This window comes from Diceros bicornis, chromosome 34 (genome assembly GCF_020826845.1).
Source record: "Diceros bicornis minor isolate mBicDic1 chromosome 34, mDicBic1.mat.cur, whole genome shotgun sequence".
NCBI classification, from domain to species: Eukaryota; Metazoa; Chordata; class Mammalia; order Perissodactyla; family Rhinocerotidae; genus Diceros; species Diceros bicornis.
Genome location: NC_080773.1, coordinates 10,067,471 through 10,082,296, shown reverse-complemented (window position 1 = coordinate 10,082,296; position 14,826 = coordinate 10,067,471). Strand labels below are relative to the sequence as shown.

The 14,826-nt window shown below is 43.6% G+C and overlaps 1 protein-coding gene across 2 annotated transcripts; it reads right to left on the bottom strand.

Annotated features, from left to right (window-relative positions):
- Positions 1–2,766: 2,766 nt before the first annotated feature.
- Positions 2,767–14,538, bottom strand: ZNF599 (zinc finger protein 599). 2 transcript variants are annotated; one of them, XM_058529117.1, is made up of 4 exons: positions 14,201–14,538; positions 12,103–12,229; positions 9,982–10,077; positions 2,767–5,242 (listed from the first exon to the last, which is right to left on the bottom strand). In XM_058529117.1, the coding sequence occupies exons 1-4, from the start codon at positions 14,216–14,218 to the stop codon at positions 3,717–3,719; spliced, it is 1,767 nt and encodes a 588-aa protein (XP_058385100.1). In that variant the 5' UTR covers positions 14,219–14,538; the 3' UTR covers positions 2,767–3,716. The 2 variants fall into 2 exon arrangements, with proteins under 2 accessions (XP_058385100.1, XP_058385101.1); XM_058529118.1 differs by lacking the exon at positions 14,201–14,538 and adding an exon at positions 13,683–14,132.
- Between the last annotated feature and the right edge of the window lie 288 nt (positions 14,539–14,826).

Sequence of the window (14,826 nt, the reverse complement as noted above, 5' to 3'; positions counted from 1 at the left end):
CTCCCTGTCAAGCCACACTAGCCTTGACCTGGTTTCTCTAACAGACTAAGCCCTTGCCAGCCTCAGGGTCTTGGATATGCAGTTCTCTTTTTCTGGACTTCCATTCCCCACCTTTGAACCTAGCTAGGGCTCCTGCATGTTTCCTAGGTCTGAATATCACCTAGCTTACTGCTGGTTCACATTCCTGTGTTTTCAATTTTAATGGGCACCTTCCAATTACAAATAAGAACACTGAGGCCCAGGGAAAAGTGACATGGCCAGGTCACTCTTGTGTTTATTGTTACATGGTTATGTAAACATTGGATGTCTGACGTCCCAACCCATCACCAGAGTCTAGGCTCTTAGCCACCAGGTTCAGCTACAGGTACTGCCACAGCTATAGCACAGATGGCCATCCTGAGGGAAGACAGGGTCTTCAAGAGGCAACGCCTTCCCAATAAGTAGAAAACTATACTGTACTACATACATACATATATACATACATATGTATACTATGTTATATACACTATATATCTATAGCTATATCTTTAATAAGCAATCCTCATTATTTGCAAGTCCACCTATTCACTAAAATTTTTCTATAACCCCCAAATCAATACCTGTAGCATTTTCAGTCATTTGCAGACATGTGGAGTGTTAAAAAGTCTCTCAACATGCATGTTACAGCTGAGGTCAAAGTGTCACTCTGCCTTCCATTTTCAGTTCTCATACTAGTAAATGTCCTTTTCATGATCTATTTAGTGCCACATTTTTTGCATTTTTATTAGGGGTGATTTTGCTGCTGAAAATGGCCCCCAAGCACAGTGCTGAAGTGCTGTCTGGTGTTCGTAAGTGCAAGAAGGCTGTGATGTGCCTTAGAGAAAATATATGTGTTAGATAGGCTTCATTCAGTCATGCATTATACTGCTGTTGGCTGTGAGTTCAACATTAATAAATCAACAATATGGCAAATTCAAAAGTAGAAAGAGGAAATTCACTGGTCTGCATGAGGCCATTTCAGAAAGTGTTAACGCATCTATAGTGTGTGATGAAGCTATGAAAAAGATGGAAAAATGGCTAAAGTTGTGGACTCACGAGATGAAGACTGATTAAAAAAAGCACAAGAGACAGACACCATTGTTGTGAGGCTAAAAGCCAAAATTTACAGTCATGTTACCCAGGTCAGGAAAACGTTACACTTTGATCAGTTAGTGCTAGCTGGCTTGTACATTTCAAAAGGCAATAGAGCATGAAAAATGCTTGCCTTGTAGGCAAGGCAGGTTCTGCAGACTGGGGACTGTGGAATAATTTTAAAATACATTCTGAGTGTTATACAGGAAAAGTGTCATGTGGAAGAGGAGGTCTCAATGCTGATGAGACTGGCTTGTTTTACAAGGCTGTTGGCAAATGGTCTCCAAAGCCCCAGATTTAAATTTTTCAAATATCATGCAACCTTGCTATTGTGTATCAATGCCCAGGGCAACTTTAAATGCAAGTCCCTAGTGGTGTACAGAGCCCCAAATCCATAGGAATTTACAAGGAAAAACCTGAACCATATGTCAGTCTATAGTAGGTGGAATAAAAAAATTTGAGCGATGTCAGAAATATTCTGCTCATCCAAGAAGTTGAATGCTATTCCAGGGCAAAAACCCTGCCACCAACGTCTTATTAATTTTGGATAACGTTCCAGTTTATTGCCATACAGAACTTGAAAATGCCCATCCCAACCTAGACTACATCTGTCATCCAGCATTTCAGTCAGGGCATAATAAAAGCTTTCACGGTGCACACCATGAAGGAGCTTTATAGCAAAGCTCTCAACACCAACAAGGAAACCACCAAGATGGACTATTGGAAGTCAGTCACTATACGCACTGTTATTGTGTTGTCACCACCTGGCATAGTACCAGACTACTGTCAATAACTGTTGGAAAAATGTTTGGCCAGACTGCCTGAAAAATTTCAAAAGCTTTGAAGGTGTTAGAAAATATAAAGGACAGTGTCAAACATCACGCATATCACAGGGTGAGTTAGTGGGAAAGGCTTCAACAACACGATAGAAGATATGGAAAAAATTTTGGCAGAGAAGGCAGTGGAATCCACCAACAAAAATCTGGAAGAGATGGCAAAATAAGGCGTTGAGTCAGTGATGACGATGGTGATGAAAATCAGTCTAAGACTCTAAGAATTGTCCCTCTCAGAGCAGCCAAAATGTCAGAATGAAATTCTGTCTTGGAAAAATTTTCAATGATGTGAAAGAATGTGACCCTATGCTTGAATGCAGCCTCAAATTTAAGCAGCTAACCTCTACTTGTGTTCACTCCTTATGCTGAGACAATTAAAGATGTGAGGCGAAAAGCCAAGCAGACAAGGCTGATGCAATTTTTCAGGCCAGTTCAGGAGGGAAAAGTGCTGATGCCGTCAGCAAGTGGCAAGAGTCAAACTCCTGAGGTAGACTGCCAGATGTTGACGTGCCACCCTTCTCAACATCTTCCTCTTCTATAGAATAAGTTCCATCAACCTCTCCCTCCGTTTTCTTGGGGCAAGCCAATGTCAAGAGGTTTATCCACACAGCGCACTGCCCCATCACACATCCTGCAGCTCTATCAAAATTGGAGTTTTAGTTAATGTTAATTGATTTAATCTTTAATGTTTTTCTAGAACTTTTACTGTACAGCACTTACTGTGTTTATTGTATGAGTACTGCCTATATGTATTGTTTGTATGTGTATATGACTGAGTGAAAGTTAAAGCAGTACAATAACAATAGAATACATAAAGATGATGTAATTGAAATATTTTTATTATAATGAGATACTGCATTAATTTATAAGGAACATATATTAAAGAAGGTGTCTTTAAACAGAAAAAAACATTCCATAAAAGGTTAGGTATTGATTGGTTGATGAAAATGTTGTGAAGAGGCTCAGAGGAACCCAAACCTGTATTTTCCCTAGGAGCAGTGGTTCAGTATTCACTAATTCAGTGTTTGTGGTGAATTTATAGGCTATAACTACCATCAATAACAAAAATTGACTGCACATATATATGCATGTGTGTGTATTTGTAATAAGTATTTCATAACTCAGGCCTTTATATTTCTCACAAAGACTTATGCTTCTCAAGGGCAGACATGACAATGTTTTGGAATAAAGAATACTTTTAATAAATGTTGGCAGAGCTGCCTTCAATGGTCCAAGCCTCCTGGCTATGGATGTATAAAAAATACATACAGGGGACGAGGCCTTTTTATCTCTCATAACCCCAACACCTCTCCCTGCAATGACAAACTGTCACAAGCTTGGCAGGGAAATTAAAAAGAAGCCATATATGCATTTGTTTTTCCTTTCTCTTATACATCTCCTCTACTTCTCCTTGTTCTTTTAAAATACTCTTGAGATGAATTTTTGATATAAACATGGGAAGAATTGTTGCTGACATTTTTCCTAAATGCATGATAACCACTGGGTCTCTCTCCTGGATGATTCTCAGGTGTAATGTAAGGCTTTAGGCTGGGTCAATTTCTAATGACCCTTTAGATGACCTGCCACAAAAACCTTTCACAGGGATGACGATTATGATGTTTCTCTTCAGTATGAATTATCAGATACTGAGTAAGATATTTCTCTAGCCAAAAGATTTTCTTGAATACTTATATTCAAAAGGAAAGGTATTTCATCAGTAAGAATTCACTAAAACTGAAGTGAACACGCTTGCAAAAGGCCTTCCTACATCTTTTAAACTCTGGTATGAATCTTTCGATGGTGAGTGAAGGATGAACTGTGGCTGAAGGCCTTTCCACATTCACCACATTCAAAGGGTTTCTCTCCAGTGTGAGTTCTCATGTGTTGAGTTAAGGCAAAGTTGTCACAAAAAGCCTTCTCACATTCTTTGCACTCATAGGGTTTTTCTCCCGTGTGGATCCTATTATGCCGAACAAAATTTGCAGGTTGGGTAAAGGCCTTTCCACATTCTCTGCATACATAGGGCTTCTCTCCAGTGTGAATCCTCATGTGTCGAGTAAAGGAAGAGCTGTAGTAAAAGGCTTTTGCACATTCTTTACATTCCAAGGGTTTTTCTCCACTGTGGGTCCTGTTATGTCGGATAAAAACAGAGTGGTGTGTAAAGGCCTTTCCACATTTGCTGCACTCATAGGGCCTCTCGCCAGTGTGAATCCTCACGTGTTGAATTAAGGAAGAGCTGTCACAAAAGGCCTTCCCACATTCTTTGCACTCAAAGGGCTTCTCCCCAGTGTGGGTCCTCTTATGCCGGATAAAAGTGGAGCGGTGAGTAAAGGCCTTTCCACACTCACTGCACTCATAGGGTTTTTCTCCAGTGTGAATCCTCATGTGCTGAGTGAAGGACGAGTTGAGGCAAAAAGCTTTTCCACATTCTTTGCACAAAAACGGTTTTTCTCCTGTGTGGGTCATATTGTGCTGGATAAAAGTGGAGCGGTGAGTAAAGGCCTTTCCACATTCACTGCACTCGTAGAGTTTCTTTCCAGTGTGAATCCTCATGTGTTGAGCGAAGGAAGAGCTGTAGTAAAACGCTTTCCCACATTCTTTGCACAAAAACGGCTTTTCTCTAGTGTGAGTCATATTATGCTGGATAAAAGAAGAGCGGTGGGTGAAAGCTTTACCACATTCTTTGCACTCATAGGGCCTATCTCCAGTGTGAACACGCTGGTGCTCTGTGAGGTGAGACCTGCGTTTGAAGGCCTTCCCACACTCGATACACTTGTATGGTTTTTCCCCAGTATGAAACCTCATATGTCGAATGAAGTCTGCCATATAACGACAGGCTTTCCCACATTCACTGCATTCATAGGGCTTCACTCCAGCATGAATCTGTTGATGCCGAACGAGGGCCCAATTCTTGCTAAACCCTTTTCCACATTCCTTGCATTTGTAGAGGTTACTTCTTGCATCAATCACAGGGTCTTTTCCTGGTCCTTGTGAATCATGTTCATGCAGAGCATCTCGTGTAGTGACTCGCTCTTGTAAAACCCTTAAACACAGACTATCATCTGTTTCCGAATCGTCAGGTTTATGGCTCAACTTCCTAGGGCATGTCTCCTTGTTGGGGTCTGTTCCTGGCCTCAAGTTCCCTTCCTGCATTTCTGATAGCTTTTCCTGATCTCTCGCTTGCCCCAACCTGGACCCTCTTGAGGCTGCCTGTGTCACGCGTTCCTCAAAAGGTGCTTCCTCAGTGAAGGCCTGCTGAGAAGCAGTTAGCTCTGTGGTCTTGGGTTTTGTTTTTTCACCTGAGGAAATCCAATACAGAAAGGGTGTCTGTTAGTGATGTCAACACAGAATAAACAAAATTACCACTTTAGTGGAAGAATGAAGATGAAAGTAACACCTCTAATGCCTATGGTATTTTTATATCTCTTAAAACCCAGGTTCACAACTCCTTTCTTTACTAATCCTTGGACTCTTGACATCTTTAAAAGGTAACCCAGGAGGAAAAGCTGGGGCAGGGGATAGAGAATCTGGAGTGGAGACTCCCTCTCACTCTCCAGAATGGGGGATGGTGGGCAGAGTAATGATTACACTGTGTGTAATGACTGTGCTCTAGCATCTCATGGTGCTGTGACGGCACAGGGAAGGTGCACCTAACTTGGCCCAGATAGGAGACAGAAAGAGGTCAGTGGAGACCACCTGAAGAGGCTATGTGAGCTTATTTCCAAAGGAGAGCAGGAATTCCTGACAGGAATTAGGAGAGAGATTGCAGCAGATGACAGAAAGTACAAAGGTTGAGAGTCTTGAGAGAAGGCAAAGTGAAGAGGATCAGAGGATGGTGGAGATGAGGAGGAAGAGTCAGGTAGGGACACAGGAAAAACAAAATCTCAGGATTCTGAACTATGTGAAAGTGGGCGAAGGTGAGAAGCAACTGGGCGGACATATTGAGTCTACTATGTCTGAGTAAAGACTAGGTGAACAGACACAAAATATTAACATCTAGATGAAGAAATTATAAAACATCACATTAATGAAGATCTATATCAAAAGAGAGATTAATAAGTTGTCAATTCTCTTCAAATTCATCTATAAATTCAATACAACTTCAGATAAAATCCTAATAGAGTTTTTTATGGATACTGACAAGCTGACTGTGGAATTTATAGAAAAGAACAAAGAGATCAGGATATCTCTGAAGAAGGATAAAGCAGAGGGACTTGCCTTTTGAGGAGTTAAGATTATGATGAATTATATACATCAAGGCAGTGTCTTATAGGCACAGATATAAGATAAACTGCCAAAATGTAAAAGGAAAAAACAGAATTGAGAGCTCAGAAATGTATATATGAAACTTTAACATACGACAGAAGGAGCAGAGAGGCCAGTGGGAAAAGAAGGGACTATTCAATAAATGGGTCTAGTAAAATCATTTGCCATATGGGGGAAAATGAAATTCCATTCCTACCTCACACCACACAAAAAATTAACTCCAGATTGATTAAGACTTAACTGTCAGAAGCTAAACATTAAAAACTTTTAGTAAATAGTAAAAATGAATATCTTTGAGATCTTGGGAACGATAAAGATTTCATAAACAAGATATCAAAGCACTAATTATAAAAGACAAGACTAGTCAATTTGACTAAACTACATATAATATTTAAAAAGGCAAACAAAGGTGGCTATATTAATATCAGATAACATAGACTACACAGCAAAGAAAATGAGACAAAGAGGGATATTATATAATGATAAAAAGATCAACCCATCAGGAAGACATAACAATCCTAAATCTGTATGCACCAAATATCAGAGCCTCAAAATATACAAACCAAAAACTGAGTTGAAAGAAAAAATAGACATAACCACAATTACAGCTGGGAATTTCAACACTCCACACCCAAAATAAAAACTGAGCATGTTATTATGAAGTGACGTTTCTCAGAAAATATATGTTAGCCCATCAACATATGAAGAGGTGCTCAACTTTCTTGGATATGAGGAAAGGGTAAATTAAGACCACAATGAGATTCCTCTCTATACTCACCTGATTGAACAAACTTAAGAACCTGACAATATCAAGTGTTGGAGAGGATGTGGATCCATGGAATCGTTCATACAATGCAGGGGAAGTGTAAATGAGCATAAATAACCATTTTAGAAAAAAAGAGCATCACCTAGTGAAGTTCTCCTTTTGCTTACCTTATAATTCAAAAATTTCAATCGTAGGAACAGAACTGAGAGAAATTCCTACACGTGTGCATGAGGACACAATCTATGTGAAATTTTCATGGCAGCACTGTTTCTGGGCACAAAAAACTGGAAACAAGAAATGCCCACGAAAATGGATAAATACAATGTGTTATATTCATGCAAATGACTACAGAGGAAAACAATGAGTGAACTATAGCTAGAGGCATCATGAGTCTTGGTGATATACTGTTGAATAAAAAGTACAAATCCCATAAGACAATATAAACTATGATATACTTTTTATAATGTTCAAATAGAAAGGCAAAATATACTCAAACATTAGTACAGTGAAACAATTTTAAAATTTTTTTGAGAATGTCAGTTTTTAATGGCAAAAATGATATGTACATATGTTAAATTTATTTTTAGCATTTTTTTATTGTGGTAAAATATACCATTTATATTTATATAAATATATATAATCTATAATAATATAAAATTTACCATTTTAAGATGAAACAATCTTTTTTTTTAAGATGAAATAATCTTTAAAAGTAATGGATAGAATAATTAGATGAAATGGACAAATTCCTCAAAAGACTCAAATTAGCAAAACTGACACAAGAAAAAACAGGATATCTGAATAGCCCTATATTTATCCAAAAAACAAATTTTGTTATGAACTGAATGTTTGTGTTCCCCCAAAATTCATGTGTTGAAGCCCTAACCTCCAATGTGTATTTGGAGACAGGGCCTTCACAGAAGTAATTAAGGTTAAATGAGGTCATAAGGGTAGAGCCCTGATCTGATAGGATTAGTGTCCTTATAAGAAGAAACACCAGAGAGCTCTCCATCTCCTCTCCACTACCCCCAGCACCACACACACCTAGGAAAGGCCTTAGTCTCTCTTTGTCTTATAAGGAAACTAATTGCATCATGGGGGCTCTACCTTCATGACCTCATCCAAACCCAGTCATCTCCCAAAGGCCCCATCTCCTAATATTATCATGCTGGGAGTTAGGGCTTCAACATTTGAATTCTGGGAGGACACACTCAGTCCTTAACCATGTTATACAAGAAAAAGCATGTAAATCAATCAGCACGGTGCATGGCAAACCTTCAGTAAATTGTAGACCACTATCTATTATCATTATAACTGCATTTGCCAATTAGAGCATCAACAGTAACCTCAGTAAGAATATTTTCAGTACTGTGGTGCTGAGAAATACCACTATTGGGCCTCAAGAGTAAAGGGGAAGATACCACGTGCTCACTACTATATGGAGCAATGAGGACTCTTACACATGGCTGGTGGGAATCTGAAATGGTGCAGTCACTTTGAAACTGGCTGCTTCTATTAAAGCTAATCATATACCTATACCATGATCCGGCCAATCCCCTCATTTGTATATTCCCAACAGAAATGTGTGCTTATATCCAACAAAAAATATAACCAAGAACATTCATAGCAGCATTCTTTGTAATATTCGGAAAATGGAGACCAAGCCAAATGTCCATCAACAGGAAAGTGGGTATGTGTCATCTATACATTCATTGAGATATTACTGCACAGTAAGAAATTAATTCCAAATATATGCAACCACATGAACAAATCTCAGAGGCATAACGATTATCAAAAGAAGACAGATAAGACAGTATTATGCATTGTGGAGTGCCATTTATAGGCCTCCAAAACTCATCTATGGTGATAGTCCTTTTGTAGAAGGGGATATTAACAAGGAGGGAGCACAAGAAGCCTGTGAGGTGCTGGAAATACTGTATTTCTTGACCTGTGTGGTGGAAACTCTGGTGTATATATATATGTAAAATTTCATAAAGATGAACCTTTAAGATCTGCATATTCACTATGTATAAATTACACCTCAGGACAAAAATTACAGAAAACAGTAAGAAGTAGTAAAGGGGAGTCCTGTGTAGATGTCTCTTCTAAGAATGAGAAAACTCTCCCAGAAGCTTGGTTGTTCAGCTGAAATGGAGTCAACAACGTTTAGATACTATTGGAGAGCCAAGGGCTTTTTTTGTTTTGTTTGCCTCCAGTGTCAGAAACTTCACATGTTTTTATGTTGAGTAGAGAGAAGATGAAGATATAGAAGAGGTAGGAAATAAGTAAAGAAGCATGTCCCCTGATGCAGTAAACAGACTTACGTATGGCTTCCCATAATCCCTGCCTCATGGGCTTCACACCCTTTTATGATCCCCTCTGCCTGAATGCTGTCAGGACCTCAATTTGCTTCTAAATATGATAATAGAATATGGCAAAGGTGATGAAATGTAAGAGAGAAAGTCTATGTGTAGAGCGTCCCTCTTGCTGGAGGGGTGCTCACACCATTGCTTGATTTGAAGAAGTAAGCTGACATGTTGTAAGCTGCCTATGATTGCAGCTTTGCAGATGACCCAGCTAAGCTGTGCCTGGACTTGGGATCCACAGATGAGAGACAGTACATGAGTGATATTTTAAGCTGCTATGTTTGTGGTAACATTGCCACACAGCGATAGATAACTAATACACCTGAGCAGGCAGGTGAAGGTGTGATCTGGACTCTGCTGGGGGAATCAGCCACGGCCGGGGATGAGAACTCTTCTGCAGAGGTGAGAAGGCAGCTTCAGGGATAAGTCAGTAAGGGCGAAGTGCAAGGGAAACAAGGGTATAGGCTTCATTTCCAACATGGAGTAGGTCATATGCTGAGATATCAGTGGCAGGGAGGTGGTGATATCTGGAACCCAGGAAGGCCACAAAAAGAAGCTGCCTGTGGAACTGCAGACACAGTGATCCCCTGGTAGTCTGCCAGCGGCCATGATGCCACCTGCCAGACTCTCAGCCACCTACCTGGATAGGTGCTTTCAGAGAGGACTTTCTTCACTGGCCATAGTTCTTGCCCCTGCTCCAGCAGGTAGATCAGCTCTGGTTTGGGAACAGGATGCCCTGTGCATGGAGAAATAAATGAGGCTGGGTATACAGGTGGGGCTAAAGGAGAAGTCCCAAATATACAGGAGTATACACTTTTAACAAACCAGCGGGAAACCCCAAAAAGGCGGGCTTCTCCTGCCAGGTGTTCCCTAATTAATCTAGGTCAGTAGAATTCAACCTCCCTGTGCATCAGACCTACCTAGAGATGTCTGGTTCCAAACACAGAACAAATGAAACCGAATCTCTGGGCATACGGACTGAGCATTGGTAGTTTTTAAAGCTCCCCAGGTGATTCTGGTGCCCAAAGATGGCTGAAAGCACTGGACTAAATCAACTGGTGAATGGCATCTACTGATAGCTATCTGACATAGGCCACGACCAAAACCTGCTACCCATTCTGAAGAGAAAGCCTAATCCAGGCTGAGAAGACAGGGCTGAGTGTGGGCACCTGCTGCATCATCCTGTGGCCCCTTCAAGGAGGCTGCTGATGCCCTGGACCAAGGAGAGAAAGCACCCAAACGGTGAGAACTGGGTTGGTACCTCCTACCCTGGAGCCAGCACCACCTCAGGGCTTCTCACTAGATGAAGTAATACATTTTTTTTAGGGAGAAACCAGTATGAGGTGATTTTCTGGTATATGCAGCCAAATGTATTTTGCCAAATGTGAAGGCTTAAAGACAGGAAAATTCTGGAGACAAGTCAATGATTGAGGCACCAGGACCCACAGAAACTTCAACCAGAAAGCATCCAGTTGTCTCTTAGCAAATGTTCCCTGATGACTGTTATAGACCTGGCACCGGCTTGGTGATGGGACAGTGGGAAGGTGAATCAGACCTTCCTTCGTCTCTGTTAAGGAACTGAGCTCCCCGCCCCCTCAGGGACTTGGCTCCTGTTGGTCCCTCCACCTGGAATACTGTTCCCCATAAGTCTCTTTTCAACAACTAATCACAACTGTCATAAAATACATTATATTTACTCCGCTGATGACTGACCACCTGGGACAGACTATACGGAGGCAAGGCCGGGAGAGCCCTGTCAGAGGTAACCATCTGGACATCTGGGAAAGGGAGACTTTGGGCCTCCATTCAATTTGTGTTCAGACAAATTTCCAGGTAAACTGGCCACTGAATGTCTAGGAAAGAAAACACTTGGGATTTATTACTTTATTATATATAACAAACACATGTGTGGCACTTGCTGTGTTCTCAGTTCTATTCTAAGTACTTTATAGATATTAGTTCACTTGGGTGAAATGAAAGATTACCATAAAAATATGATAAAATCAAAATAGTCATATCAAGTCCCAGCAAGCTCACGCTGCTTGATCAAGGCTGTGAGTCCTTTGGCTGTTCTTTCTGCTGGAGGGAAAGTTAGCCAACAGCCATGGGAGCATTAAGGACTCAGCACTAGGCCCAGACTCGCTCAATAGCAGTCAGGAGGCAGGAAAGAGAATGGAAAAAGAAACAGCTTTCTCAGATGCCATCAATGTCATTTGATGAGTGTCTTTGCACCCTCTAAAATTACCTCCCACAGCAGCGGAGACGCAAGGCACAGGCCTCAGGAAACAGCGACAACTGTGCAGGTACCAGGGGCCAACGAAGCCTTTTAGCCAAGACTGTGTTGCTTAGAAAGATACCAGCAGCACCAAAATCAAGTATCTTCCTGTCTGTCTGATTCATCCCCTTCCTGGAAAACCTCCCACTACCCACAGGTCCTGCTAACGGGACTGTGAGGACATCTGACCCAACAAAGCTGAACCCATCACCTTCTTTCTTACGGGAATCTGGAATAAGGACGTCGGACTGAGGCCAGCTTGTGCCGGAGACTTGGGCAGAAGTGTTGAGAACTATGTTTCTTATACAACAATCCCTGATGCAGATACAGGGAAACTAATCAAGAGGAGGTTAGATCAGAACATGCTGAGGCTGTGGGGAGAAGGGAAAGTGGGTTCCTGAGGCCTCCTCAACCAGCCATGCTTAGAGAGAGAGGGTGTACTGACAGAGCCTCTGGGTACCACATGGGAGAGAGACGAGGCCTTACCCAGGGAGACGAGGAGCCCACAAGTCTCCAGCATCACCTCCTGGTATAAAGTCCTCTGGGCCAGGTCCAGATGTCTCCATTCCTCCCCAGTGAAGGTCACGGCCACGTCTTCAAATGATACCAATGCCTGGAAAGTCAAACAGAGGTGGTGGGTTGGCTGTACAGCTATTAGATGAGATTAGAGCCTAGTGCCTGTTTACTGGCAAAAGTCCAGAATGACTCAAGCTGGAATCACTGAGATCCAGAGAACCTAGCTCTGTGCTGGGCTCAGGAAGGAGGCAGATGGTGCCTTTGACAGAATACCATGGTGTGGGAGAGAAAAGCCTCCTATACGGGAAGCCATTGGAGAGTGACATAGACAATGACAATCTCGTGTGGACTGTGAGGAGCAGACAGTAAGTGCTCTGGGACGTTAGAAAGCGGGGGCCGAGGATAATAATTCAAATAATGATAACAGCAGCAGCAGAGCCTCACTGGTCCACACTGCCTGCACCTGGGGGCTTTAGATGGTGTTCAAGCAACCAGAAGTCTCTAGGTCTGGAGCTAGACTCCCAGGGTTTAAACCCAGCCTTTTGAACCAACTCATGCTAATTTCTTTGAGCCTCCATTTCCACATCAATACAACAACAGTTCCCACTTCACCAGGTTGTCGTGGGAATTAAAGAGAAAATGTTGATAAAGCAAACACTGCAGTGCCCAGCACATGTCCGTGCTCAATGTGTTTGTGAATTTCATTAACTGTCCCACAGCCCATGAGGTAAATGCCATCATCATCTCCATTTCACAATCAGCAAACTGAGGCTGAAAGTCAACCAGAGTTGTATGTCTAACGAGAAGGGGCAAGATTTGAACCCAGGACCTTCTGGTCCAGCCATGGTTGGGGCTTTACATTTAAATCTAACTGTGACGGGAACCCCAGAGGGTAGACTTCTTCATTCATCAACCACTTACTGAGCACCTGGTACAGGCCCAGCGCTGTTCTAGGCCCGGGGATAGAGCAGAGCAAAGGAGCTCACACTCGCAGGTTGGGAAAAGATCCTCGGCAAGAAACGGAATAAATGATCAAGGTGAGTCCTATGGCCCTAAGGGCTCTGAAAACAACAAAAGATGGTGAGATGACTACAGAAATTAGGGGAGACTTTGGATGAGGTAACTGGGAAAGACCTGAGGGGACACTGGAGTGAGGCTGGAATGAAGTTAGGGAGCAAGCCAGGAGAGGTAAAATGAATAAATAAGACAAGTCCTGAAGGTGATCAGAGCTATGACGAGAGTAAACAGGATGACATGCTGGAGAGCAACTTAGGGCCTGTTAGGTGTCTACATCCCAAGAGACATAACATCCCTGTACACTGTCATCAACGAACACTGTAATGGATTCACTTTTCAAGTATAAGTAAATGTGTTAAACAGGAAAGGGGATTCACTGCTGTAAGTGGCAAGCCAACTTCACTCGATAGCATCTGCACACAGATGGCATCTGCAAAGTTAAATCCAGTGACCATCTTGTGTTCCAGCCTTTCCAGGGACCTTCTACTCCTATTAGAGGAGCAGCAGTTCCCAAAACCGTGCTCGCACCTCACCTATGCTCTGGAGGCTGGCATCCCCTCTCCCAGCTTTCCGCTGGTCGAGGCCTGAGGCAGGGAGGCCTGAGGGCCACACTCCCCGTGGAGGGAGCCTAAGATAAGAGCAGCACCAGGGCAGTCCCTCTGCAGAACCGCATCCAGAGGGATGCTCTGGGTTGTGCTGAGCACTGAAGGTCACACGTCACACCCCCTCCAGTTCCCTCAACTGAGAGAGAAGAATGGTGAATCCTCCAGTTTTAGACCCGAGGGAATGGAGGCCAAGCGCAGCGAAGCGCCAAGCTCAAGATCATAGGCAGAAATGAGGGCCTCTTATCACCCCCGGCCTGGCTTCAGAACCCTGGGTCGGAAGTGATTAGATCTGCCGCTCCCCACCCCCTTCCTCCAGGACCTCAGACGCAAGAGCATTAGGAGGGAAAGCCTGAGTCCGGGGATCCCCACATCACAGCGGGCGGAAGCGTGCGGAAGCGTGCGGACTGCGACCCCAGCGCGCGCGGCCCTGCGGAACCCCCACTCACCGGCGCTCGCGCCGCCATGGGGCCGAGTGGGCGGAGCGGGAGCGCGAGAGGCGGCGACAAAGCCCAGTCCAGCGGGCTCAGACGACCCCTCCCGCCAGCCCTGGGCCGGGTCACCGGGACCTCAGTCTACGCCGTGTGAAACGCGCACGAGACCAGAGCGCCGCCTCCAGGAGCCGCGGGGCCCGGGCTGGCGCCGAGGCTCAGGTCAGCGCTCGCGGACAACCCGGTTACACGCGGGGTCACGGCTCAGCTAGAAGCCTGGAGGTGGGGCCTAGTCTCCTCACTGTCCTTTGCTCGGTCTCGAAGACCCTTCTAGAGAACAGCCCCTCCGCAACGCTCCAGCCGCCACCAAACGACGTCCTAAGATGCAACGCCAGCAGTCCCGCCCACGCTGCTGGAAGCGCCCGTCTTTGCTTTCCGTCATTGGTCCAGCGCCCGCCGCCGGCGTTCCGGGCACTGCCTTCTGGGTAGTGTAGTTTCTGAGTGCATCCTGGTGAACCCCGGAGCGCACTTCCTGTTCTCTGTGAAACAGTCCTGAAGTTCCAAGGAGGAGGCGTGCCTTCGCTTCCTCTTAAAGGAGACTCACACAGATTTCAGTGGCCCTTCAGGCAATGCCCGGCCGTCAA